The sequence below is a fragment of the Phoca vitulina genome, unplaced genomic scaffold, assembly GCF_004348235.1.
Source record: "Phoca vitulina isolate PV1807 unplaced genomic scaffold, GSC_HSeal_1.0 scaffold80, whole genome shotgun sequence".
In the NCBI taxonomy this organism is placed as follows: domain Eukaryota; kingdom Metazoa; phylum Chordata; class Mammalia; order Carnivora; family Phocidae; genus Phoca; species Phoca vitulina.
The window spans coordinates 6,162,321-6,189,271 of NW_022589783.1; the positions used below are offsets into that span (position 1 = coordinate 6,162,321).

Below are 26,951 nucleotides of genomic sequence, written 5' to 3' on the forward strand. Positions count from 1 at the left end.
TTTTAGCTTTGAATTGTGGGATTTTGAGCTGGAAGGTCTTTGGGAGCCCAGCCCCTGGGTCTCAGGGATTGGCTGTGTTCTTTGCCATTGGGAAGGCTGGTCCAGACCCCACCCCCATCTACCTTGGTCAGTGCAGGTGACAGACCCTTTTGTGGGTAAGTAGCCAGGCCCATGGCTCCTCCTTTAGAAGGAGGTAAATCTTGTTCCTGTCTTCCCTTCAAAGCAGAGCCCTGGGCAGGGCTTGAGATGGGATGCCCTGACCTTGGGGGAGGGAAGGCTCTGGCCTTGAAGGGGGTGCGTGGGGCTGTGGGGGCTGTGGAGGGTGGCGGGTGACGGGAGCGGAAGGCCCTGACTCTTTATAGCCCAGCCCGGAGTTGTTCAGTGTGAGCTGGAAGTGCCCCACCCTCCCCACTATGAGCAGCTTCCTTCCTGCCTGCTGGCAAGGCCTGGGTGGGGAGCTGAGGGAAAAGGAGGCAAGGGAAGGGGGGGAAGCCAGCAGAGGGAGGGGAGCAGCCCTGCTTTAGTTGAGGAGCCTCCGTCTGATGTAACTCATGCTGTGCTGGGAGGTTGGGTTGGGAGCTGAGAGGTTTGCCCAGCTTCCCGATTGCAAGGTGGAACTGGATATTTCGGGAAGGGCTTTGGGCAGGGTCTGGGGTATTTAGGAGTCAGGCAGTGGGAGATGTTGCCTTTCTAAAAGGGGCTCCTGAGCGGGCACTGGGGAGCCATCATGCAGCCCCAACTCTTCTTGAGGAAGCCACATGAGGGCAGCAGAGAGCTGAAAAGAAGAGGTTGGAGCAAAGGCCTGGGCTCAGGCGTCCCTAGACAATGATACCCAGAATGAGCAAGGGCCCAGCGGCACGTGCCTCTGGACCCAGCTGGGGTGGGGGTCCACATTAATCCTCTGGGACCCTGAAGTGGTTCATTTGCATAAGCCTGGAGGTCCTGATGATGACTCTGGGACCAGCCCATTCCAGGAGAACAGGGGTATCTTCTCTTGGGAAACCTCCCTGCTTCTGCACAGATCATACCAGGTAGGGTGAATCGAAGGCACAGGGAGTGATGTTCAGCACAGCCGGAGGCGTGAGCATCAGGGGCCATGGCTCCTGAGGGAGGAGGCAGTTGCAGCCGCTGCTGGGGAGTTGTGGGAAAGAGTGCAGGGGCCTCACTCTGGAGCTTGTAACTGCCGCCCCTGTCCCCCAGGTGGGCTCCCAAGGGCACGCTGACCCTTTTCTGGATACTCTTCTGTCTCCTGGCTTTCAGATTGGTAGGAAAGTGAGGGGGCAGAGAGACCTCTGAGAATCTTAAGACCTTGCCCTGAGTGACCCGTGACTATCAGCCTTTCGGGACTCCTGGGGAGTTTGCACTAACTTCCTGAGAGAGACCTGGGTATCTCCAGGCCTTGATTCTCCTGGAGGTTTAGACTCTTCCTGCTGAGCCAGAGCCCTGAGCAGATTTTGTGCCCATGCCTGTGTGTGTGTGTCTGTTTGTAAGTAGGAACATGTGTGAGTGTGTATGGATGTGTGTGAATGTGTGTATATATGAGTGAATATGTATGTGTATGTGTGCATATGTGTAAGCACACATATCACACATATGTATGTGCCCTTGGGCAGTGTTTCCTGGAGCTCCCTCCTTGACCTGCCTCCTCTTCTAGTTCCTGTCCCTTCAAAGCTAATTTAGAGGGGCGCCTGGGTGGCTCAGTCGTTAAGCGTCTGCCTTCGGCTCAGGTCATGATCCCAGGGTCCTGGGATCGAGCCCCACATCGGGCTCTCCGCTCAGCGGGGAGACTGCTTCTCCCTCTCCCACTCCCCCTGCTTGTGTTCCCTCTCTCGCTGTGTTTCTCTCTGTCAAATAAATAAAATCTTTAAAAAAAAAAAAAAAAGCTAATTTAGACTGAGAACATCAGGATGGATATGAATGTTTTCACATCCATGGGGACTTGAAATTGCCCTTTGTTCCTGGGATCCAGAGTGAAAATGGGGAGTTTTTAGGGTCAAGCTGAGGTCTCCTGAATGATGATCATGGGGGCCCCTGATGTAGGCAGTGGAGGCTCCTCAAAGAAGGCCACAGTTGTCAGGGATCAGTGTGACAGGCCTGCCCCCGTTCCCCCCTCCGGCCTCCCCTCTTTTCTCCTCCAGCCCTTCAGCCTGGCCCAGTTTCCTGGTGTGGTTGCTGTGGTGCTGGGTCTCTTGGGAACTGGGCCTTTGAGCATCAAGTGTGCCCAGCCTGGTAATTCCATAGCAACCGTCATGAGGACTGGCTGGGCAGAACCCCTTCCGCCTGCTTCTCAGGTGCCCTGGGGAGGGACCGGGCCCTCTCTCTAACCCAGGGGGAGAGGAGAAGCCTATAGATAGATCCTCTAGATTGATTTGTGAAATACAGAGACCCTGATCCCAAACCCTGATAGACCTTTAGCCATTGTGTTGTCTTCCTGCCCTCCCAATTGGATTATAAACCCCTTGACTCCCAGTGACCAGCAAACTAGATGTTCCTGGTACATTTGCTGTTGATGATGATGTGGGCCTTTCTTGGGGTTCCCATTCTGTTCTCTGGCTTCCGAAATTCCAGCCTAGGCTGCCGTAGGAACTGGCCAACCTCAGTGCCTAGAGGAGCCTGATTTAGCTGCTGTTCTGCCTCGTGCATCCAGAAGAGGGAGCGCCTGAGCTCTTTCTTTTTCAGGGGAGAAAAATTGAATCCTCTCTTCTTGGACATTCTGGGCCCCTGCACATAATCTGCTTCTGCTATCACCTTCACACCCTCACCAGCTCTGTCTTCCTACAAGAAGGCCTCAGTCTGGACTGCTATCATCCAGAGGGACAGAGATGAGGTGTCCTGGCCACTCAGCCAAATTTTCCCTAAACCCTGCTTTATAAAGCCGTTCCTTCCCTTCCAGGCTTAAAATTATCTCTTCCTACTCTGAAGTCAAAGCATTTATGGTTTGCACCACTTCTTGCCACTTGGGATCTAGGACCATGTGACATCTCTTGTTGGCTGCCATTCATTGTATTTAGCCCCTGCAATACATTATCTATTCACATGTGAGCACTTTTTCTTCCCAACTAAGTGCGAACTTTTCAAGGTCCAGAGGCTGGATTATATGTCCTTATTTCTCTAGGCCTCTCTTACAGCATGGGACACATACAGAGTGATGGATAATCATTTGTGAGTAGATTGGGAAGATGGTGGAGTGGAAGACCTGGTTGGACCCGAGTTCTCTTTTCTGGTCCTTCATGTTGGTTGATGATTCATGGGGTGGGATAGCTACCCTTCAAGATGTGGAGCTAGTTTGGGGTTAGCATTCCCATGCTCATCCTCCCTCCCAAGCTGGGGGAGGCTCTGAATTCTGCCTGATGAGTTTAGCAGAATGAACAGGGAATAGTTCTGGAGAGCTGACATAGCTACCTCTGTATCTAGAATTCTCTGGGTCTTGTATCTTTTCTCTCTCTCTCTCTCTCATACATACACCTTGAAATCCTGGTTTCTTTTTCTTTTTCTTTTTTTAAAAAGATTTTATTTATTTATTTGAGAGAGAACTAGCATAGGGGAGAGGCAGAGCAAGAGGGAGAAGCAGGCTCTGAGCAGGGAGCCCGATGTGGGGCTCGATCCAGGACCCTGAGATCATGACCTGAGCTGAAGGCGGATGCTTAACCAACTGAGCCACCCAGGCACCCCTAATTCCTGATTTCTTTCAACTCTTGTTATATGTGGTATATAATCCCTGACCTGGTCTGGTGTGTGGGGTGGGAAATCACTTAACTAAGAATTAGGAGAGCTGCTTCTTGTGCAGCTCTGTTTCTAACCGCTGGCACAAACTTGAGGAAGGATCTGCACTGCTCTGAGTCTGTTTTCTCATCTAAAATATGAAAGTGCTCCCTTCCGGCTCTAATATTTCATGAAGCAACACAAACCCCCAAGGAAAAGCCAAGGAATTTCAAATGTAAAGTTCAGGGGAGGATTCATATTTTTTCCTTGATGACTTGGGTGGGGGTGAGGGATTAAGGCACTTTTGGGGCATAGGGAAGTGAGACCTGAGGCTTTGTAGCACCAATTGGCAAAACCAGCTCTTGCTTCACCGTATGCTGCCTCCTGGAGCTACTGTCCAGTTACAGATGCATTTTCATGGTTTGAGGTGACTGTATAATTCACTGTGTCGGGAGGAGGGCCCCTCTCTCTTGCTCACCTGAGCTGCCCTCCCTGGTTTCCTGCCGAGCCTGGCATGGAAGGCTTTCAGCACCTTGGACAGAGACAGCCTCCCGCCCTGCTGGACCTGAGCAGCCAAGAGAGCTTGGGATCTCCTGCCAGGCCAGCTTCCCTGGCAGGGTGGCACCAAAGTGTGATTTGCTCCTTAATATTTTTTAGTCTGTCAGAACACCCAAAAATAACTCCCTAGTCTATGTCAAACAGTGCACTGGTTTTGCAAGCTCTGAGGACATTATTTAAGAACAACAACAACAACAACAACTATATCTTAGAACAGTGTCAGGTCCATAGTAGGTGCTTAGTAAATAATTATTTCAAAGGAACACATGCAAATTCAGCCTCTAGGAAGTGCCCTAGTTCTGCCTTTATAATCAGGTTCTCTCTCCCCATCAGTGCCTCCTATATCGTAATTCTGGAACTTCTACTACTCACTAAGTTCTGGAGCCTCACCGAAGCCCCTGCTTGTGTCTGAGGAGGCCGAGCTCCATCCTTAAATCATCCTTAGGGACAGATGGCTGTTAAGTTCCCAAGCAGAGGAAATTTAAACTGACCTCCCTTCTTTGTCGTTTGGGGGTAAATAGATCGGTGGGAAGACTCCACATCTGACTCCCGTTGGGATTTTGCTTAATGAAAATATTCACGCCCTTCTTCTGTGTCCAAGAAAACCCTGCCCATCCAGGAGGACCCAGCCTTCCCAGGAAGCCCTCCTGGCTGCCCTAACCCACTCAGAGCCCTCCGTCCTCTGAACTCCCCTGAACCTATTATCAGCAGCACAATGTCACACCAGATTGTTTTCATAACATTCATGCTCATTAGTTCTCCCCAGTTAAATGATGGACTCCTTGCGGTGGAGTCTGTACCATATGTCTGTTTGTTTTCAGGAGACCCTGTGGTGATGAGCACACAGCAGGCTTCAGTGGGAGACTGATGGGTCTGAGGGTGTTCTCACCTACACTTATGGGTCCCCCACTCCACTTATTTTTGGTCTGAAATAAATACGTAGGATGGACCAGGGTGCTAGCTGTGGAGTAATCATTGGCCTCAAGGTCACCTGGATTAGAGGGCAGAGGCAGGAGTTGGAGATGGAGGTGGAGATGGGTACTGAGGGAAAATGAATGGGTGGGGAATGTGGTTGTGTAGAATTAAGGGAATCATTCACTGTTGGGGCTGGAAGGGATCTCAGAGATCACCTTTTTTGGTCTTCTCATTTTACAGGTAAGGAAAGTGAGATTTAGTGATCCTCCTAAAGTTACACAACAAACAGGCCCCTTTCCATCACCTCTGACCTGGTTCAAGTTTTTGACATCCCTCTCCTGGACTACTGCATATCTCGCTGTGGCAGATTATATTTTTCCAAGATGGTCATGCCAATAGATACCATTGCACTTGTTTTTCTCATGTCAGTGACACTCCTCCATTGAGAAGTGGGGGTCTTTGGACCTCTCTTTGCATCTGATGGGCCATGATTATGGCAGATGTTATTTTCTGTGACTTTTGAGGCTACGTTGTTAAAGGTGGTACAACTGTTGCCTGGACCTCTCTTGGGACACTTGCCCTTGAACCCAGCCACCATGCTGGGAGGAAGTGAGGCCAGCCACAAGAAAAGTCCTAGCGGATAGCTAGCATCAGCCACCAAACGTGAGCGAATGAGCTTTTCAGTCCTGATATGAGTGGCAGAGACACAAATGGTCCTGGTTGAACGTACCCAAACGACAGGGACATGGGCAAAATAAATACTGTCATTGATTTAAGTCACTGGGGTTTGGGACGGCTCTTATGCAGCAATAAGTAATTGAAACACCTCATTTTTTGCCTCAGTTTCTCCAAGCTAATATGCACATTTCATTCATTCAGCAGACCTTTACTAGATACTGACTCTGTGCTAGGATCTAGGGAAAGACGAATATGATTTCTGTATTCGTGGACAGTATGTTTCGGCTTCCACCACTGTTCCTATACACACACGGTAAAATCCATACTCCCCAGTGCTCTATTAATGCTCTAGCCTATCGCTCCAGTGGCACCACACCAGACTGTTCTGTCCCCAGACCTGATCTTCATTCTCCAGTCCCAATGCCTTTGCTCATTGTTGTCCCCCTTCCTCCTGCCGTGCTTCTGCCCTGTCCCATCTTGACCTTCAGAGACCTGCTCTGAAATCTCCCTTTGCAGGGCCTTCCCAGACTCTTCCAGTTGAAAGTAAATGACACATCCTTGTAATAACCCTACAGCACTTCACACAGGCTACACCATGTCTTTCTGTTCTCCGCCTTTCTCAAGCCTTAGTAGACTGTGAATCCCCAGAGGAAGGATCCTGGCTTATCTCTTCTGTTCCCACCCCCCGTGGGGTCTGGCACACAGGGACCGGCACACAGGAAGCCCCCAGTAAACGTATGTTGATGTCACTGGTAGAAGAACCGGAATTAGAAGTCAGGTCTCCTGAATCCTAGTGTCCAGCACCTTACTTGCTGCTTTTGACATCACCACGGCAGGGTGATGTCACCAACAGTGGGTAGCAGGTTGCCAGGAGACCTTGATTATGGGCTGGGGGTTGACAGGATTGCTGCAGGGGGGCCTGCAGATGGCAGTGAGTGCAGGGAGCTCTGGCTCCTGGCTAGGGGTCTGAGGGGGGTTGCCCTCCCTCCTCTGTCCCTCCCTTCCCTTCCTTCCTTGCTTTCAGCATGCCCTGAGTCCCCACTTCTGGGGGCGCAACATGCTGCTGCTTTGATCTTACTTTCCTCCAACCCCAGTTCATAGCTGAAAACATCCCCCTTCTCAGTACTTAGTTGCATAGAAAAGTAAGCCCCCCCCTATGTATCCTAAGCTTCCCCTTGCATGGCAAGGGATGGTACTGTGTTCTACCTCCCCGGGGGTTCTGAGGAACCATTCCGCTGTAAGATGTCTTCACTGCGCCCATCTGACTGGAACTGTTTCCCAGTCCCCTGTGATTGTCACTTGCTCTCCTGGGCCCTCTTTTGGCTGTGTCTTCCCTGGCCTGCTCCTTGGGGGTCCACCAGCAAGCACAGGCTTCAATTTCTTATTTCCTTCCAGGATGTTCTGGCTTGATTCGCTCAAACTGAGCAGGAGCAGAGAGTGGGGTGGGCAGGTTGTTTTCCCCACAGACTTTTCTCCCTAAACTGTCTCTTTCTGGGAGCTGGGAGGAGGCTCGTTGTCTTGCTGTCAATACAGCCTCTCCCTTCCCTCAGTCACAGACGGGCTGGGGGAGAGAGCTCTTCCCTGGAATGTCCTTGCAAATGGCTCTGTGAGCTTGAAGTGGGGTGGGTGGATTCTGGTTGCTTTAGGTTTTAAGGTTGGGCACTTTCCTCTTGCTCTTTGATCTGGGGGTACTGGAGGTGGGAAGATGGTGTGTGGGGTGGGGGGCTGCTCTCCATCAGGTTCTCTGTTGCCCTTTACCTCTTGGTACCTGGTACCTGTGGCCCCAAGAAGGATGTCTTTGGAGACACCTCCCCCCCATGTCACAGCCTCTCTTCCTCATCCCTATCCTTGGCTGTGGGGTGGCTCAGGGGGACTGCCTTCAGACCCTCCTCTCAACCTCCAGGAAGTCAGAAACCTGCATTTGGCTTGACTTCTGAGTGAGTGTCTAAGAGTGTGTGTGTGTGTGTGTGTGTGTGAGAGAGAGAGAGAGAGAGAGAGAGAGAGAGAGGGAGATTTGCCTCTCCTTAGCCAAGGGAACAGCTCTCTTCACACCTGCCTCTATGCACAGGAGGAGGGCTACTCTGTGTCTGGTCTCTTCTCTTTTGGGAGGATCCAGGGTCCCTCTGATTTCTTCATCCTCCCATTGGGATAAGAGCAGAGGCCTGTCCTGGGAACATGTTACCACAGTGTGGACAGCTGGCCAGGCCAGATGACCAGCTTCCTTCCCTTTGGCCTTAGTCTGGAGAGACGGGAATGCTGCAGATGCCCCCCTCCATGTCCTCTCTCCTGGTGCCTGTCCGAACTGCAGGCCTTTCCCCGCTCTCTCAAACCCTCAGCCTGGAGGGGAAGACACCTAACTCAAACTGGAATCAGCCTGGACTTAGGGCAGGCAACCCAGCATCCAGGAGTGGTCGTGGGCTGGGGAGGAGCTGGGCAGGACCCAGATGGGTTGATGTGTCTAATGCCAGGTCACAAAAGAAGGGGAGTTGTGCTACGGAAGGCCCGGAGCATCTTGGAGTGAGGAAGCTGCTGGAGGGAGGTGGAGAGGGCCGAGGGGATGACTGTACAGCAAGAGCCTCTGGTCTTTTTTAGCATCAGCTGATGGAGCCACCTCCTTCTCTCCCACTGGCTGCCTCCCTGAGTCACTGCCCACCCACCAGCAAATAAAAAAGAGGTGTCATCTGCTGGCCAATGGCCCCATCTGGCCCCAATGTTTGCATCTTTTTGCTTCTGGGTGGAAGGTGAGAGTCTGGGTAGGGTGGTCTCACCAAGACCTCTTCCTCTGGGCCTTTCTCCTTCCAGACTCTGCTTCCTTCTTTGCCCTTTGTTCCTCCCCTCCCCCTGCATCCCATGATGGTTCTCCCCGGTGACAAGACCCACCCCCTTGCTCCAAGGACAGAGGCAGCTGCAAGCCCTCAGGGGCCCCCACATGGCCCCATCCATCTAGCCGGGTCTCAGATCTCGGCTGCAGGGGAGGGGACCCACGGCTGTCCATTCAGCGGCCCGACACCTCCCCACCGGCCAGCTCAGCTGTCAACACTCTGCGTTCATGCCCTGGCCTTCGCAGGGCCCTGCCTGGCTGCTCACGCCGGGGACACCGCGCCCCAGAGACCCTCACTCAGACCCAGGCAGGCGGTGGGCAGGCGGCGGGCAGACACCCTGCCTGCCCTTGAGCATCCTCAGGCCTCCTTGCCTAAATAAGGGAGCTGCAGCTGGAGCGAGCCAGCTGGCCGGCGGGGGGGAGGGGCCTGCGGCTAGGCCAGGGTTTTCCGAGGGGCCGGGCCGCCGCAGCGCCGCAGGGCCCCGAGCCCGCCGCGGATTGGGCCTGCAAGGCTGGCCCGCGCTGCAGAGGGAGGGAGGGCCACTCGTACAAGGGGATCCCCAGGCTGGAACCTCGCGCTCAGGGGCCTTTGATCCCTCAGCTAGGAGGCCGCAACTCGTGTCAGAATGTTACCTCTCTGTGCAGGAGGGCCCCCGAATAACCCCGGAGATCGGGCTGTGTGTGTGTGTGTTGGGAGGTCACCGCTGCTCAGAGTGCGTGCCCCTCCTAAGTCTCACCCAACCTTATTTCAAATCGCGCCCCACCCGGGTCCTCCAGATTATCTTGCCCTTCGCATTTCCCGGATCTCCCCTGACCCTGGGCTTGTCCTCCCAGGGCCCAGGTCTCGACCATGTCACCTACGGCAGGCTTTGAGCGCCTGTTGTGTGTACCCAGCGGGTGCTTGGCGTGGTGGGCGGCCAGGGCATTAAGGGACCAGCCCACTCCAAGTCAGGTTCCTCAGCCCTTCCAGTCGGGGGTGGGGGTGCAAACCCCCAGTCCCCTCCCTGGCCGTCTCAAGGCCGACCGTCGCACCTGTCCTCACTGTTCCCCTACCTAGGGGCCCCTTCCCCCTCTTTGGAGCGCGCGAGTCCCGGGGGCTCCTGGGCTGAGCGAGGGGCTGGGGTGGGGGGAGCCCTTGGCGCTGCTCAGCCAATGGGAAGGGCGGGCGCGCGGGGTGTGGGGGGGGGAGAGGGCGGTGCTGCGGGCGCGCGGCGGGCGGGAGGGGGCCGGGAGGCGGGGGCCGGAGCCCGAGGGGCGCGCGCCGCGTTAACCCTTCCGCCGCCGGGCCGAGCCGCAGGCGCAGCCGGAGCCGCGGGCGCCGGAGCGGCTGTCGGCGCGGCGGGCGGGAGCCGGGAGCCCCGCGCTCGGGCGGGCGGAGCGCAGCGCGGGGACGCGGCGGAGCGGGGCCCGTGGCTCGGCGGGGGCCGGCAGACAGGTGTGCGGGCGGCCGGGCGGCCCGAGCTCAGGCAGCTCCAGGCCCGGCCCGCGGTCAGGAGCCGGGAGCCGAGCGGGGACCCCGCGCCCGCAACCCAGTCCCGGCCCCGCCCGTGCTCTGCTTGGCCGCGGGGTGCGGGGATCACGGCCGGGTCGGGCCACCCGAAGCCTGTGTTGGGCCGGGCCGGGCCGGGGTGGGTGGGGGCCCGCCCGGCCCGCCCATGGGCTCAGGATGCCGGTGCGGAGGGGCCATGTCGCGCCGCAGAACACCTTCCTGGACACCATCATCCGCAAGTTTGAGGGCCAGAGTGAGTGGGGGAGGGGGCCGACGGGGAGGGGGCGCTGGGGGCGGGCCGAGCTCTCCCAAGTGTGAATGGAGGGGCGTGCCCGGGGCCGTCTGCATCGGGCTAGTGCAAGTCAGTGGGGGCTGTTGGCCTCAAGCCGCGGGCCAGGGGTCGTGAGGGCAAGCTTGGTGCCGGGGGCCGTGGGTTTGGGGCCAAGGGGACTGTATTGGGGCGCAGGGCGGGAGGTTCAGCTCAGGCTTGCGGGATCCGGGAGTGTGTGTGACATCTCAAGTGTGCAGGTATCCGTAACTCTGGGTGCCTGGATGTGGATGGGGCTGTGTGGGGGCAGGGACAGAAGGTATATGGTCCAAAGTGTGAGACACTAAGTATTGTGCCTGAGCCGTCTTGACTGTGTTTTTGAGAGACTGAGAGCCAAGAGCTTAGAGTGAGTGCCCAGCCTGCTCTTGGGGTTGTAGGTGTAGCCCATGAGTTCGGTCCTGCATGGGCGGTGGGGAGGAATCTTTGACAGAGTTACAAACTGTGGACTCCCAAGTGAGAGGGTGTCTTAGCCTGAAGCTGGGCTTTAAGGGTCTAACAGGCAGTGTCCCCATATTGCTGATTTTCCTGTCCTGAGCCCCTTTATGGGGACTACAGCACCCCTAAGGCTGGCCCAGTAGGGGAGGCTTCCAGAAGTGTCCCAGGCTAGGTGAATGTTCTGGCGTGGGTGTTTGATCCTCCCAGCATGCATGTGTCCGTCTCCAAGGCTGCATGTGCCATGGTGGGTGTGACTGCCAAGGGCCCTGGGAGCAGGGAGCGGGTGACATTCCTTGCCCATGACCCTGTGAGCACAGGACAACGTGTGCTTGTAACTGTGGTTGGGGGAGGGAGGGATCAGTTCGATGGGCAGCATTGTCTGAAGCAGAGGAACAAGATGATCCTGAGGGGGAGGAGACTGACACGGTGGAGGGCCACAGGGTAGGGTCTTTCCTTCTCAAAAGCTCCAGAAGGCCCAGGAGCTAGGTATGGAAAGAAAGAATCTGGGCTAGGATCTGGGGTCTTGGCTTCTGGCCCCACCTCTGCCACTGAGCCATGTGACCTTGAGTGACTCTATCTTGTCCAGATCTCAGTTTCCACATCTAGAAAGGACGGGGTGGCCGAAGGAGCCTTTCAGATCCCTTCTGTGGTGGTATTCCAGGAGCTCAAGGAAGGGGTGGGGGTAGGGCCTGCCTTCGAAGAAACTCGATCTTCTCTCTCTGGGCCTGGGAGCTGGTTTCTCTTTTCCAAAGCTGGTGTGTGTGGCTGGTAGTCTGGACTGCCTTGGGCTCAGGTGGAGATGGAGGCCAAGTCAGGGGTCTTTTCATGGGACAGGGAACCCTGACTCCTGAGGTTGTTGGCTGCCTGGGAGTTTTGGGGGCCTGGTGAACTGACCTAAAAATGATCCAACTTCAAAAAGTAACTTCCTGGAGCCAGGGTAAGGGAGGGCTTAGGAAAGCAGCCTCCCCCCCCCGGGGGGCCCCTTGTTGCAGCTGCAACCCTTGCCCATGGGATTGCCCAGGGCTGCAGCCCGAGGGCTGTGTCCACCGGAATTGGAGGGGGCAGAGTTCCAACTGCCACCCAAAGCCCCAGCATTAAAGGCCAAAGTGGCTGGAAACTTTTGTGTTTATAAAAAGCTCTTATCCCAGAGCATCTTCCCTGGCACCAGCTGGGTCTGCTGCCTGTCTGCTGCTCACCTGCCAGTCTGGCTCTTGGGGCAGGTGTGTGTGGGGGCGTGAGCCATGTCTAGCTGAAATGGGTCTATCGGGGCACCTCTCCTTGATAGGGCCTCACTTCCCCGGGGCAGGTCCCTTTCCTGGATCTGTCTTCTTACAAGTGGGCCACTGTCTCAGGTCCACCCCTGGCTCCGGTATTTCTAGGGATTGGGTTCCTTTCCTTGCTTCCTATGACCTTGAGTTTCTGCCTGTGACCCTCAGTGTATTTCTTCTCCTACCAGACCTAGCTTCAAAAGCTGGCTCTTTTACAAGCTGCAAGATGTGGGCATGGCTCTGAACTTCTTTTGAGCCTAAGTTTCTTCATCTAAGAAACAAAGATAATGATGATTACCTTATGGGGTTGTCTGAGTATTATATGAGAAAAAGCATCGCAGATGCTCACGTGCTACCTCCCTCGTCCCCTTTAGAGAGCCCACTCTCCAGCCCCTGACTGCCCTTGGAGGGGTGCGTAAGTCCCGGGGAAGTACTGACCTGCTGGGTCCGCAGATACTTGGGGGAGTGATTTCCTAAGGATCCCCGGGGTAAGGAGTGCCCAGTGAGCGCGTGCCCCCCCCCCCCCCCCCCCCGCCGTGTCTAGAGAGCAGGGGTCAGGAAGAGAAGCCGGAGGACCTGATGCAAAGGGAAGGCTAGCCGCCATCTCTGGCCCTTCCCAGGCTCCCTCTCCAGGCCCAGTGTTTATCCCTCTGCCGCGGCTGCTGACACGCTTTGCTGACACCCGTCCAGGCTGGCCTCGGCCCCGGGCGCGGAGGGGGCGGGGGGCCGCTGGCGGGCTGCCCGAGGGAAGCCACGCCGCCAGCCCGCGGGCCGGGCGGGGGAGGGGGCGCGTCGCCGGGCCGACCCGGCCCGAGGCACCTGTGTCTGGGGCACAGCTGTGTTCGCCCCCTGCTGGGGACCCCAGTCCCCGCTGTGCTCCCTGGGGCGGGGAGTCCCCGGGCGGGTGGCTGTGTGTGACAAGAGAATGCGGGGAAAGGGCTGGGAGCCCACGAGGCAGGGGTCCCTGCTCACGTGCCTGCTCATCCCCGCCCCCCAGGCCGCAAGTTCATCATCGCCAACGCTCGGGTGGAGAACTGCGCCGTCATCTACTGCAACGACGGCTTCTGCGAGCTGTGCGGCTACTCGCGGGCCGAGGTGATGCAGCGGCCCTGCACCTGCGACTTCCTGCACGGGCCGCGCACGCAGCGCCGCGCGGCCGCGCAGATCGCGCAGGCCCTGCTGGGCGCGGAGGAGCGCAAAGTGGAGATCGCCTTCTACCGGAAGGATGGTAGGCGGGGGCGGGGCCGCGACGAGGGGGCGGGGCTGCGACGGGGGGCGGGGCCGCGAGGGACATGGGTGGGAAAAGGGGCAGCGGGATCTGGGAGGCCCGAGGGTGGGGTGTGGGAGACCCGGCGAGTTCCCTGGGGGCGTGACCTCAACTGGGGCCACTGCTGTGGGTCAGGTGGCAGGCGCGGGGTGGGCACTGGGGCGGCAGGACGGTGTGGGTCTCTTCACCTCACGCACTCTGGCGGGATGATTTTCGGGGTGGCCAAGGGTCTGTTTGGCTGTGGGTCTGGCGCCTTTGGTTTCTCCTTCCCTAGACAAACGTGGGCAGGTTGAGGTAGGTGGAGTGGAGTTTGACGGGGCCGGGATGGCAAGTGCGTGGACGGAGTCAGGCTAGAAGGTCAGGTTGGCGGCTGGGCGCTCATCTCCGGCTGGCTACAGGCCTCTAGCTACGCTAGGGCAGCCCCTGCCAGGTGATTGGTCTCGTAGATGTCACTGAGGACGAGGCAGGGGAGGGGATGCAGGACTCTGGCTGGCTCTCGGCTGCCCTTCTCCTGCCACTCTCTCTTCTTTACTTAAACAGCACCTGGTGGGAGGTGTGTGCCTTTCCCCACAACCACAGTTCCCTTTGTCTCATCTAATGAGTATCCGCCCACTACCCCCTCCTGCACCAGGTGTCTCTGCTCAGCCACCGCCTCCCAGCCCAGCTGCTCTGGGCTTCCGGACAGTGGATAAACAGCGCCCTGGGCGGGGCTGCTCCCCGCACTGTGCCTGCCCTGGGTGGGGTGGGCTCTGCCCAAGGAGGGCAGTGAAAAGGCTTTGGGAGCCTTGCAGGTATCGCAGGGCTGGGGAGGTGGCTCTGGAAGTGCCACTGGACTGACCATGGATGCCCAAACTGCTACTCACTAGTGTGTATCTGACGAGCACTTACTGAACCCCTGTGAGCCAGGTGCAGCGCTAGGGTCTTGTAGATAGAGCAGTGAGGTAGCCAGGTGAGGTTAATGCCCCAAAGGAGCTTACCTGCCATACAGGGCACTCTGCCTTCCCCTGGGGGCAGGCAAAGTGAGCCAGCCGTCCCTGTATGCACCTGTCCCTGTCCCTGGAATGTCCCCTGTATGCTCAGAGTCGGCTGGCGCGGCCCTGTAAAGGCTTGCATCTATCCACGGCCCTGTTTTCGAAGGCCTGCACAGCCCGTGATGTCCCTGGACAGCCTTAGAGGGCGCACAATCACTGGGGCCCTGTGGAAGAGAGTTTGCTTATAGAAAACTGGGGTTCTGGCTGGGAGGCAGGGGCCCGGGAGGCTAGATGCAAACTCTGAGGGCAGGGCCCTCTGTCCGATTTTTCACTACAGTCTCTCCAGAACGGTAATCGGAGCAGATCTGTTTTTATATCTGACAGGCCATCGAGTGCTAGCTAGCAGGGGTGGGTGCTCCCGTGTACGGGACGCCGGGCTAAAGGTTTCACTTACATTATCTCATGGAATCTTCACAACAACCCTGGGAAGTAGATACTATTTTTATCTCCATTTTATGGATGAGGAAACTGAACTTCGGGGAAATTAAGAAACTTCCCCAAAGTCACACAGCTAGAAAGTGGCAGAGCTGCGGATGGAACCACGTCACTCTGAGCAGAGCCCTACTCGTTCTTGCTCTGCTGTCGCCTATTAGAAATGACCCCAAATAGTTACAGGCAGATCTTTATACTGCACGTTACTTGAGGTACAGTTTTATTTTGAAAGTTTGCAGACTATTGGTATAATGAAAAGAATGCAGATGCATAAGTCCTAGGTTCAGGTCTAACACCAGAAAGTGTGTAATATGGGAACTTGGTTACTGTCTTGAGCCTGTTTCTACTTCTAGGATAGTGTGCTCACTCAGCCCCTTGGCAACAGGGACCTGGGTGCTTCTGTCTTCCCCATAGTGTTTGGGGAGCTGGCCTTCCCGCTTGCCCCAGGCTGGCTCCTTTGGGCGAAGATAGCCATGGGACCCCTCCTGCAGAGGTGCTATCATGGGATCTTGGTGACTTTGAGGATCACTTAATCCAGCCCACTTGAGTTACAGATGGAGAAACTGAGAAGCAGAGGTCCAGTTACCAGTTAATCAGTGGACGAAGTAGGACTAGAGCCCAGGCCCCCTGCCCAAGTTCAGATTGTTTCCTTCCTCCAGTTACTCCTCCAAATGGGGCTGCCACCCGGAAAGTCGGATGCCAGCCATCTCTGCCTGCCTTCTTGTCTGCTCTCACCTCGTTTCTCCTGTTGGCCCACAGGCTGGCCTTGACCCCCATTTGTCCTGGCACTTGAGGTCTAGGATGCAGGTTTCCTCTGCCTCCCTTCCCTCTGCCTTGAAACACTTCGTCCCTTGGGCGAATCCCTGTGGCCTGGCCTGCGCTATGTATGCGCGTGCACGGAGCTCACACCTTCGTGCGTGGGCCGGATAGGGAGGCAGAGGCGAGGGATGCCCGTGCCACCCTTGTTCCTGTCCAGGCCTTTTTCTGGGTCTCTGCCGGGGCCAGCCACAGGAGAGTGGGTCCCTGGGCTTCCGCCCCAGGGAGGTGGGTGGCTGGGAAGGAGGCGAGGCCTCTTGCTGGCAGGCGCCACTGTGGACAGCTGCGCTGTGTCGGTGCTCTAGCCCCGCTCTGTGCAGTGTCAGGGCCTGGAGCCAGACAGCCCCATTATTTAGGTGCTGGGACTGCTGGGAGGTGGGGAGGCCAGACTGGCGGGGGATGTGAGCCGGAGGGAGAGACTCACTACTGGCCCTGTGTCTGTGCCCCTTAACATCAGGCCCAGGAGTAAGGTGGAACTGGGAATAGGGCCGGCAGCAGGGGGCTGGCAGGCGGTCACACCCCTGCGGGGCCCGGGGCCCGGGGCCGGGTCCTGGCGGCAGCTGCTGCCGCTGCACACCTGTGTCCCTACATGGCTGGAAGGGGGGCTGTGGGTCCCTTGGAGCATGGCTCCTCTTCCCTTGCCCCCCTCATCTGCCAGGCCTCGGGGAGGTGCCCTGCTCTCGGTCCCTTTTGTTCTCTGCGCTCTTTGTTTTCATCTCTCTGAGCCCCGCCTCCCACCGAGTTCAGCCGGGCTGCCTGTGCGCCTGGTCTCTGCTCCTCTTCCTCTCCCGGTGTTGGCCTCCCTGCCGACTCCTGCCCCCTTGGTCTTCATCTCCTTCTCCTTGCACCTGTCTTTCTTCTTCCCTCCCTTCAGCACCCCTGAGCCTTCCTCCTCGCCTCTCTTCCTCTGCCCCTCTGGACTGTGTCTGGAAATCTCTCTCTGGCTCCCCATACCTCTGCGTGTTCTGGCCTGGTCTGCATGTCCCTGTGTCCCCAGGAGCCTGTGCGTGGGTGGGGATGGGGGTGTCTCTAGAGAAGAGGCTGTCGGCTTCTGCACTCCAGCTGCAGGCCGGTTGCCATGGTAACAGGGTCAGAGGGCCCCCACTGCAACAGCTGAGCTGTGGGCTGGGGGAGGGGTGGAGACCATGGGGCCAGCCTGCTCCCCAGTGTCCCTAGTGCCCATGGGGAGCCAGAGCTCCAGTGATGGCCCCACACCCACTGGTCTATGGCCCCCACACTCAGACCTCAGCTTCCCAGGTGCTTGGGCAGACACTTCTGGCATCAGCCACCCTGCACATACCCTAGGCCATTTCCCCATTTTTTCCCTGTCCCCTGAAATCAGACTCCTCAGTGTGATAGTCCCATACTGCTCCCTACTCCATTATGGCTGACCCCTCCCCAAGCTCAGACACCCACCCCCTCTGCCCTGCCAGGTCATGATCCTCAGCCCCCCAGACCCCCATCAGCTGGGTTGCTGGTGAAGGAGCCCCTGGATAGATTGGGTGCCTAGGTCAGACAGAGGTGAGGGCCTAGGTGTGTCCTGTGTCCTTGCAATGGGAGCAGACCAGAGTGATCCCTGGGGGAATGAGGGTAGACACAGGTAACACCCCTCTTAGGGGGCGGAAGCCTCAGGGGGGCTCCCTCCGCCTTGGGCCTTCCATTCAGGGCCTGGGCCCCTTGGATATGGGGCCAGTGAGGGCCCCTGCCCTTGCTCCTCCCCCTGCCCCTGCATGGTTGCCAGGAGCCGGGCACAGGGGCCTGAGGGGCCCTGCTGTCCCCAGCCAGCACTTTCTCTCCAAGGGCTCCACGGAAGGGTCATTGCTGAGCGGGACTAGGGTGCCCTGGCTTGCTTGGGAGCTTCCTGTCCCCGCCCCAGCCCAGGAGTGAGTCAGTCTGCCAGGACTGAGGGTGTCCACCGCTTCTGGCCCGCTCCGGGGTCTGGAGAGTGTTGGGAGGGTGGCTCCTCCGTGTTGTGTCTGCCATAGCCCCCAGAGAGGAGCTGTGTAAATATTTGTGCAGAGCGTCATCATCTGCGGTGAGAGCAGAGTTTGACGGTGGCCTTGGGCTCTGGGGAGGGGGGCTGTGGGCATCAGGAGGGCCAGCGTGGGGGTGGGAGATGGGGTGAGACTCAGCCTCTTTGCTGCCCAGAAGTGGCTTCCAGGGTGGTGTGACTTGAGAGGTTCCAAGAAAGCCCTTTTGCACTTAAACATCTCCTCTGATGGTGCCCAAAATGCCTCCATTAGGGGAACCTTTGGCTTGGGTGGAGAATGAGCCTTGTTCTTGAAAAACATGTTCTCTCTCATCACCCTCCCCTGTATGCAGGGAGGAATGTGGAAACCAGCTCTTTAGTGTGAGGGACTTTAAGAGAAACTTCCTTCCCTGACCTGGGGAGGAGGGCCCAAAGAGGGGGCGTGGTGGGACACCTGGGACACGTGACAAGAATGGAAGAGGCTCCGGATGAGCTGCTGTCCCCCTAAGTCCCCTCCTGTCCTTAGTCTAGGGGCCCGTGAAGATCTCCATGCTGTGAACTGTGGTTGGCCTCAAATGGGCCCCTCTCCATTTGGGTCACATGTCTGCTGGACTAGAAGCACCCTGAGGGCCAGGAAGTGTCTCCTCCTTGGCCCATATTCTCCCTCACTCAAGTTCCGGATGAGGGGGCCATGTCCGACTTCCCCCCACTAGTTTATAAGCTCCATGAGGGCAGAGAGCAGTCGTGTTTTGTTCTCTGTTGTATCCCTGTCTAGTGCTCACTGGAGCTCCGTCCATACTTGACGAATGAATGAATGAACAAACGAACAAATGCAGTGGATGAGGTGGGCAGTGTGCTGTATTGCAGAAGCCCTATACTGGGAGGCAGTGACTTAGAACAGTGTTGGCTTAGTTCCACACTAGCACCTGCTTGGCCATCAGCCATGTGTCCCCAGGCCCTGGCCAGCATCCGTGTTCCTGCAGTGCTCCCCTCAGTGCCCTGCCCCCTGCTCAAGACCCCTGCTTGCCTCTCCCTGTCCTTCCCCAGGCTTCTGCCGGCCCCAGCTCCTGCCTCTCCCTCAAATCACTGAAGCCGTGTTTGTGTTCCCATTCTCGTTCTTTCTCTTTCATTTCACTTTTCTTTTTATCTTGCTCCCTGGTCCTGTTACCCTTCCCTTAGGCAACCATTCAGATGTACTTACTGTGAATGTGTTGTTTTGCACATGTTCTCGCAAAATGTGTATTTTGTCTGGATACATATAGGTTTAACTATGTAAATGTTATGCACTATATATTATATTCTGGTGTTCACTTTCCGTACACGGGAGTATGCCTTTAAGTCCATCCAGGTTCTTACTTGACATCTAGTCTGTAGCTTCGTAGTTGTTTTTTTTTTAAGATTTTATTTATTTATTTGAGAGAGAACACGAGCGGGGGGAGGGGCAGTGGGAGAGGGAGAAGCAGACTCCCCATTGAGCAGGGAGCCCACACAGGGCTCGATCCCAGGACCCTGGGATCATGACCTGAGCCGGAGTCGGACGTTTCAACTGACTGAGCCATCCAGGCACCCCCGTAGCTTCATACTCCATGACGTGTACCCACCTGAGTTTACCTGCCCACTCTCTGGGGCAGCCATCTCCAGATTTCCTCCATAAATGATGTTGTAGTGAACATCCTCAGCCGTGGCTCCTTTTGCACTCATGTGAGGATGTCTTTGGGATGCATCCCTAGGGGTGGAATTGCTGGATCGCGGGGTATGTGGACACTTAATTCAACTAAGCACTGTCCAGATTGGGCACCAGAATGGCGACCCCCATCACCACCTTCCTAAATAGAGTACCAGATTCCTGGTCCCCCCGTAGCCCTGCCACACTTGGCCTTATCCGCTTTTCTAATTTTTGCCAACCTAATAGGCGAGAGTGATAATTTGCTGCTTTAATTTGCATTTCTTTGATATTGTGTGAGTCCTGGAATCTCAGGCTTGATCACCTTTCGTGTTGACTTCCCTGTGAGTTGCCTGCTTGTATCCTTGCTCACTTTTCTAGTGAAGTTGCTGTCTTTTGTTCTCGGTGATTTGCAGGAGTTGCTTTTGTATTCTAGAAATACAAATGCTTACAGTTAAATATTCAAAATATGGATTCTAGATATTAATTTCTGTTGAATTGTGATATTGCAAATATCTTCTCCCAGTCTGTTAAGTTTATCCAACAAAGACACTTCATATTGATACAAATTAATTGATTTTTTTTTTTAGATTTTTATTTATTTATTTGAGAGAGAGAATGAGAGAGAGATAGAGAGCACATGAGAGGGGGGAGGGTCAGAGGGAGAAGCAGACTCCCCGCTGAGCAGCCTGACGCAAGACTCGATCCTGGGACTCCAGGATCATGACCCGAGCCAAAGGCAGTCGCCCAACCAGCTGAGCCACCCAGGCGCCCCAAATTAATTGATTTTTAGCTTTGTTTGGGCTTTGGAAGTTTTGTTTAAGAAATTCTTCACCATCCTGAGGTTGCAGAGGGGTCCATTTTCTTCTATTAATTTAATTGTTTTACCTTTCTCGGTTGGCTTTCGTCCATCCTGAGCTTCCCTCTGTCTCTGGTGTCAAGTAGGGATCAGGTTGTATTTTTTTCTGTGTAGTGAGCCAATTTTCCCAACACACCTAGTAAACAGCCTGTTCTTTTCCAGCGATTCGTGGGGCCACCTTTATCATAAGCTAATTGCCCATCTATCCGTGGGTCTGTCTTTGAGCTCTCTGTTCTGCTCCAAACATTTATTTGTCCGTTCTTGCATCAAAACCACACTAGAACAACAACTATGGCATTTAGTATGTCTTAGTATCTGAAAGGCAAATCTTCCCTCTTTCTCCTTCTTTTTAAAGATTGACTTAGGTATTTGCAGACCTCTCTTCTTCTTTATGAACTTTAGAGAAAGTTTTTCGAGTTCATGGAAAGAAAACCCCCACTAGAATCTTGATTGGAATTAGATTAGTTTTATAGATTAATTTGGGGAGAATTGACATCTATATAATATTTGTCCCATCCAGGAGCCTGGACTGTCTCTCCATGTATCAGATCGTTTCTGTATGCTTTATTAGTTTAAAGTCCCCCCCCACCCCCCAAGGCTTTGTGCATTCTTGGTCAAGTCTAGTTACTTTACAGTTTTTGTTGCTATTATGAAAGAGACCTTATTTTTGACTACCTATTCTAATAGCTTTGTGCTGGTAGAGAGAAATACTGTTCGTTTTGTTGCTGACCTTGCGTCTGGAGCCTCACTGAGCTCTCTTATTTGTTCTAATTGTTTATCTGTTGATTTTGTTGGTTCTCCGGGGAGATGATCCTATCATTTGCAGATAATGCCGGTTTTCTCTATGTTTGGGTCATTGCCATGAGTTTTGCTGGTGGAACGTTGCATCTGACTTCTCAGGATGTTCCACGTGCACTTGGATTTTGTTCTTTGTCCCAGCATCCTGGGAGCTGGGCGAATCCTGGAGGGATTACAGCTCTCCTAGTGATGATTGAGAAGCCGTGGCTGCCTGGGTGATGGATGGGAGAGCTGAATTGGGATGGGTGTCCTCAGGGCATCCCCTGGCTCTCTGGGGTGTGCTGGGAGCCAAGGTGGGCACAGAGTTCTAGAGGCTTGCAGAGCCCTGGAGGCAGGCAGGGAGCCCAGGTTGTTTCCTGGTGGATCTCGGCTGGGTGTCCTTGTTGCCCAGTGGCAGGCTGTGTGGGAGTCACAGTGAGGAGTGCTGGTAGGGGTCTGAGGTTCAGAAACACCATGCCTTTGAGCCTTCTGCTCTGGTCCCCTGTCCTGGTTCCTGGGCCACCAGCCTTCCTGTTCCATTCTGGTTTTTTTTTTTTCTTAAGATTTTATTTATTTATTTGAGAGAGAGAGAGAGCTAGAAAGAGAGCACGAGCAGGGGAGAGGGGTAGAGGGGGAGAGGGAGAAGCAGATTCCCTGCTGAACGGGGAGCCCGACATGGGGCTCGATCTCAGGACTCTGAGATCATGACCTGAGCCGAAGGCAGACGCTTAACTGACTGAGCCACCCAGGCGCCCCTCCATTCTGTTGATAAGATTTAATAGCACTTCCACAAAAGACACCTTGATCGTCACTGTGGTTCCAACCACTCTCTAGACTCAGGATGGGTTTGAAATGGGCAAATTCTGTTGTGAAAGGCCACTTGGTCTCCCTGGATCTGAAAGGGAGCTTGCAGGGTGGGGAGATCATGCTGTCCACACCCACCTAAGTGCGGGTCGCTGCCCTGAGGACCAGTCCTTGGACATCTGCTTATCCGGTACCTTCTGTGAAGCCAGGCTGGCCCTGGCCTCAGGGCTCCATCTTGGGTGGGGGTGCTGGGAAGAAGGAAAGCTCACCCCAGGAGCCAGCATACAGTTATCTCCTAAATTAGGAATATAGTCTTAGAAATTCTCAACGAGAAGCATCATGGGGGCCAGATGGAGCAGTCAGTAACATCTTTGTAGAGGGGAGTCCTGCGGGTCCTAGCAGGATGGCAAGAGCTGGAGGGAAGAGGGCTGGGGGCTCTGGGGAGTGGGAGTGCCAGGTGAAGCTGGGGTGCACCAAAGGGGCTCTGAGGCAGCATCTAGGCCCCAGCAGGGATGGGAGGGAAGGCTGAAAGGTCTGAGGTGGTTGGGATCAGGGGGTTTCTGAAGGATTCTGGTGAGGGTGGAGGGGCAGACTCCAGGAAGTAGGAGGGGGAAGGTAAAGCTTGGAGGAGGGGAAAGAGAACGGAACTGGAGAACAGCCTTCCCCATGTGAACGTGGCCTTGTTTCACCTTCCCAAGACTTCTGGGGGCAGGGCAAGGTCATGGCTCCCCGTTTATAGACATGTGGCTGTGTCCCAGGAGGTTGATGGGGCTGGGACCCAGAGCTTGTCTAGAAAGGACTCTTCTTCTCTTGACGCTGTTCCAGTGTCCCTGGGGAAAGGTGGCACAGGCAGGCTGCCTGCAGGGGGTTTGCAGGGGAGGGGGTGGTGATCTGGACCACTGCACAGAGGCCCCTGAGGCCCTCTATATGACCCTATAAATCCCTGGGCAGATGTCAGGCTGGACAGGCTGGGGGAGGGGTCTGTATCATGGCTCCCTAACTCTTGCCCTGCAGTGGGCATTCTGCATTGCTCAGCTCCTGGAGTCAGGGGCAGAGGACTCTCTCTCTCTGTCTCTCTGTCTCTGTCTCTCTGTCACACACACACACACACACACACACACACACACACACACACTCACTGGCTGGCCTCTCAGGCTTCCCTACTCTGTCCCCTGGGCCTGCAATGTCCCTGGCCTTCCCTAGGCCCCCAGCTGCCCATGAGAGCGGTGTTAGCGACACGGTGGCCCCTGGCCAGGAGCAGCTCCTGCTGCATCTTCCTGTCGCCGCCACCAGGCTAAATATAACCTGACACTGCACAGCCCTGGGCCGCTGGAGACAGCCTCTCTGCCTGGGGGCGGACAGGGAGGACTGGAGCCCCAGCCTCCTTCCTGCCCTCAGTGTGACTTTGGGCCCAGCTCCTCCTGCTGGGAGCCAGGCAGGGAGGCGACCGGGGTGAGGATGGCTGCCTCCCCGAGGTCACCTTCCCCGCAGGGACCCGGCACCCTGCCTCGTTACAGCTCTGGATGCTTCCACAAGGCCATCTGTCATTTCATCTGGCACCCAGGCAGGAATCACTTATCCCTGCAGTACAAGCTGCAGGGAAACTGAAGCTCAGAGAGGTGGGTGACATGCCCACAGTCACACAGCAGTTGCCTGGGTCTCCCCAACTGCTGGTTGGGGCAGATCAGCTCAGCTCCGTGGGCTCCCCCCTCTGCCTGAGTGACTCTCCCTTCCCCCATTTCATGCTGGGCTCTGAATTGGGGTCCTTCTGACTTCTTGACTCAGTGAGGGCAGGTGCCAGGCCTGTCTTGTTCCTGATACCCCAAATGCTCACATGTATGTGTTCAGGGAACGTTTGTGGGGAACAAAGAGCCATGCTCAAAAGAGCAAGGATGACATCTAGTTTACAGATGAGCAACCAGAGCCTCTGACCTGAGGAGCCTGTCCAAGGACACTCAGGGTCACCTGCAGTCCTCCCTTTCCCTGCCGGCCCCGTGCTGCCCTGAAAGGTAAGGCCTGCCCTGTTGAAGCTGAGCCTGGAGCCACACCAAGGCCAGGGGTGCCCAGAAGTGGGAAATGGGGTTTGGGACTGTGGGTGGGGTCTCAGACCCCTGGATGGGTTGGGATGTGGGGTAGGGACATTGCCCCTGGGTGCCCTGATGGGTGTGGGGTGGTACCAGGGAAAGCCAGTGTTGTGTTCTGGTGGATGATGGCAGGGGGTCCGGAGGAACTGTACCTGCTGCACTTGGAATGTGTCCCCTCCCCCACCCATCCCTTCTCCCCTCCTTCGTGACTTGTGGGGAGCTGCACGACCTCCATGGGCCATTAGGATCCGAGGCACAGAGGAGCCTGTCAGAGGATGACTATCAATCACCAATGGCCTCCCCGTTCCTCGGGTCCATCCCCACAGGGCCCAGGTGCCCCGAGCTCCAGGAGGCAGGTGAAGGCTGGACACCCAGCCTTCCAGAGTCTTCAGCTGGGGCTAAGGGTTGGGGAGGATGTGAGTGGGGGATTCTTCAGCAGCAACCATGTGAACCAGGCTGGCCCAGGGCCCTCTCCCTTTCCTCCTCCTGCCATTTATCAAGATTGCCCTTGGGCCCAGCTCCTGCTTCACATATATCATGCCATTCATCCCTCAAGCCCCGTGGGGTGGGCGTGATCTTCCTGTGTCACCGAGGAGCACCCGGAGGCTCGCGGAGGGCAGGTGACTTGCCCAAGGTCATTCTGAAGCAATGAGCCGAGGCCACCGGACCGCACAGCCTGCGCCCTCCCTTTGCGTCGGGGAACCTCACGGCCTTTCTGTGGGCGGTGTGGGCTTCCTACAGCTCCACTCCTGTCTGTCCCTTCCTGGCGCGCTCCTGGCGTCAGCGGCCTCGGGAGAGTGGGCCGTTCCTGCCACAGAGTGGCTCCAGGCGGAACTGCAGCCCGGCCCAGCTCTGGGTCCTGTCCGCCTCGGCTCCAGGGGGAGCTGCCTGCCCTGGGGGCAGACCGAGGTCGGAAGAGGAAGCGGAGCAGAGTGATGGGCAGGGCCCCGGGGGGTAGGTAGGCGCGGGGCTAGGGGAGGGTGAGGGACCGTTGTGTGTGCGCAGTGCCCGCCTAGGGCTCCCCCGGAGGCAGCTGAGCCGCGGACTCTGGACATTTCTTCCCTGCTGTGAAGTTGTGAGAAGGTCAGAGCCCCACCAGCCACCGGCTGCAATCCGCTCTGTGCTGATGCCCAGCTCTGGCTGTCCCTGTGCCCCCACCCCTGTCCTGTCTGACCTTCAGCTGCCTTCAGCGACGCCCCCCCCCCCCCATAAGGCCAGCCAGTGACGGGATGGGGGCTACCGGCCGCTCTGGCTGAAGAGCCGGGGATGGGTGATAGGGCAGTCCGTGGAGGACCCAGCCGACCCAGCAGGGTGGTGGGAGGTAGAGCCTCAGAGAGCCCTGGCTGAGTTGGGGCCACCGGCTCCCCTTCTTCCTTCCATGCCCCCTTGAAAACAGCCGCTGGAGCCTACTCCTCCTCCCCCCATCCCCACAGCCCTCAGGCAGGGCTCCAGTTCACATTTTTGGAATAACCAGGGCTTTGACAGGGTTATTTGAAAGGAAAAATTCCTTGAATGTCGACAAAGGGAGAGGGCCAAGGGGGCTTTGTGTGAGTGTGTGTCTGGAGTGGGGAGCTGGTCTATACCGCGAGGGGGCTCGCGGCTGGAGTTTCTGCAGCCCCGGCAGGCGGTGGGGTGGCAGTTTGGGATGCCAGGGTCCCGGGCTACCTGAGATGCAGAGTGCTGAGAAGCCTGAAGGGAGTGGGCGCGGGCTGTTGAGGCCTGGGGTTCAGACTCCTGGGGCTCTGTGTTGGGGGCAGAATCCCCAGGCCATCCTGAAGGGGTGGGCTCATCTGGGTTCCAGACTCGTGGACTTCTCTGAGACGAGTTTCCTCGTGAGGAATGAGAATCAGGGGCCTGGATCACTGGGGTGCCAGGGGTGGGTGTTGGGGGTCTCCAGGGCTCAGGTTTCCTGGTCTCTGGCCTCTCCTTAGTCCTGATGAGGGCCAGTCCCTGTTCAGGCCGCTGCCGGCCATCACCATATTAGGGCATAAACTCAAGGCGGGCTGTCTGGGTGCCAAACGGTCTCCAGCTGGGCCCGGCCCCCTGCAGCGCCCGACACCACAGCCTGGCTTTAGCCAGGCCATGTCAGAGGCCGGAGGTCAGGGGACAGCTGCTGGAGGGAGACCCAGACAGAGCCCCCAGCTCAGGTCCCATAGGCCAAGCCACGAGGGCCAGGATGCGGTGAGTGGAAGGGCTTCAGGGCGGGGTGGAGAATTCCTGGCCAGCCCCTCCCCTGGCCCAGCCCCCCTCAACCCAGTGCTGTCCTGTTGCAGTTGGTTTCAGAGGACCTCCTTCAGCTAGCTTGATCCCACAGCCCTTAGAAGTGCTGATCTGCCTGCCTCTCCTGGCCTTGTCCCCTGCAAGTCCTCCACAAGCCAGGGAGCATCTCCCAGGACTCAGGCCCTCTGCACCTGGCCTGCTCAGCTGAGGCTCGGCGCCCAGGGCCTTGCTGGCAGACATCAAGCACTAGTTCCAGTCTGAGGCTGCCGGCCCCAAGTTTGTTGGCCTCTTCCTTGACTCAGTTCACCACCCACACTTGCTCTCCACCCTTTTCCTTCTTGACCCTTTCCTCACTGTCAGCACTACCCCATCCCTCACACCTGCTGCCAGGGCCTCCTCCCTGGTGCATTGTTCTAGGTGCTGGGCCCTTCAGACGGGATGCAGACACTGGGGAGTTAGGCCCCTGCAGTTCACAGAAGACAGATGAGGGGGAGCCAAGGCAAGGAAAGAAGTCTCTGCCTCAGAAAGAGAGGGAGATGAGGAACATGTCTGGTCCCTGTAGGGGCCATAAAGAAGGAGGAACAGGATGTTTCATCCAGGAGAGCTTCCTGTGGGTGGGGGTTCTGAGCTGGGCCTTAGGCAGAGGCTAAGACTGCCAGGGTCTCTTTCAGACGAGATCGGGCGCGTTCAGGGTGGTATGGCCGTAGCCAGGGTCCCTTTCAGAAAGCGACAGAGATCGGGGCTCCTGGATGGCTCAGTCGGTTCAGCTTCTGCCTTCGGCTCAGGTCAGGATCCCAGGGTTCTGGGATCGAGCCCCACATCAGGCTCCTTGCTC

General features: G+C 56.7%; 1 protein-coding gene across 6 annotated transcripts in view; it reads left to right on the top strand.

Moving 5' to 3' along the window:
* The window catches only part of KCNH2 (potassium voltage-gated channel subfamily H member 2), a 62,779-nt gene that overhangs the window by 19,797 nt on the left and 16,031 nt on the right, over positions 1-26,951 (top strand). For 3 of the 6 annotated variants that reach the window (XM_032394286.1, XM_032394287.1, XM_032394288.1), the window contains one exon: positions 13,192-13,422. In XM_032394286.1, the coding sequence (XP_032250177.1) occupies positions 13,293-13,422 (130 nt within the window). In that variant the 5' untranslated portion in view covers positions 13,192-13,292. Of the gene's footprint in view, positions 1-10,064; positions 10,417-13,191; positions 13,423-26,951 lie in introns of those variants that run through there. The other 3 variants (XM_032394289.1, XM_032394285.1, XM_032394284.1) reach the window with 2 other exon arrangements.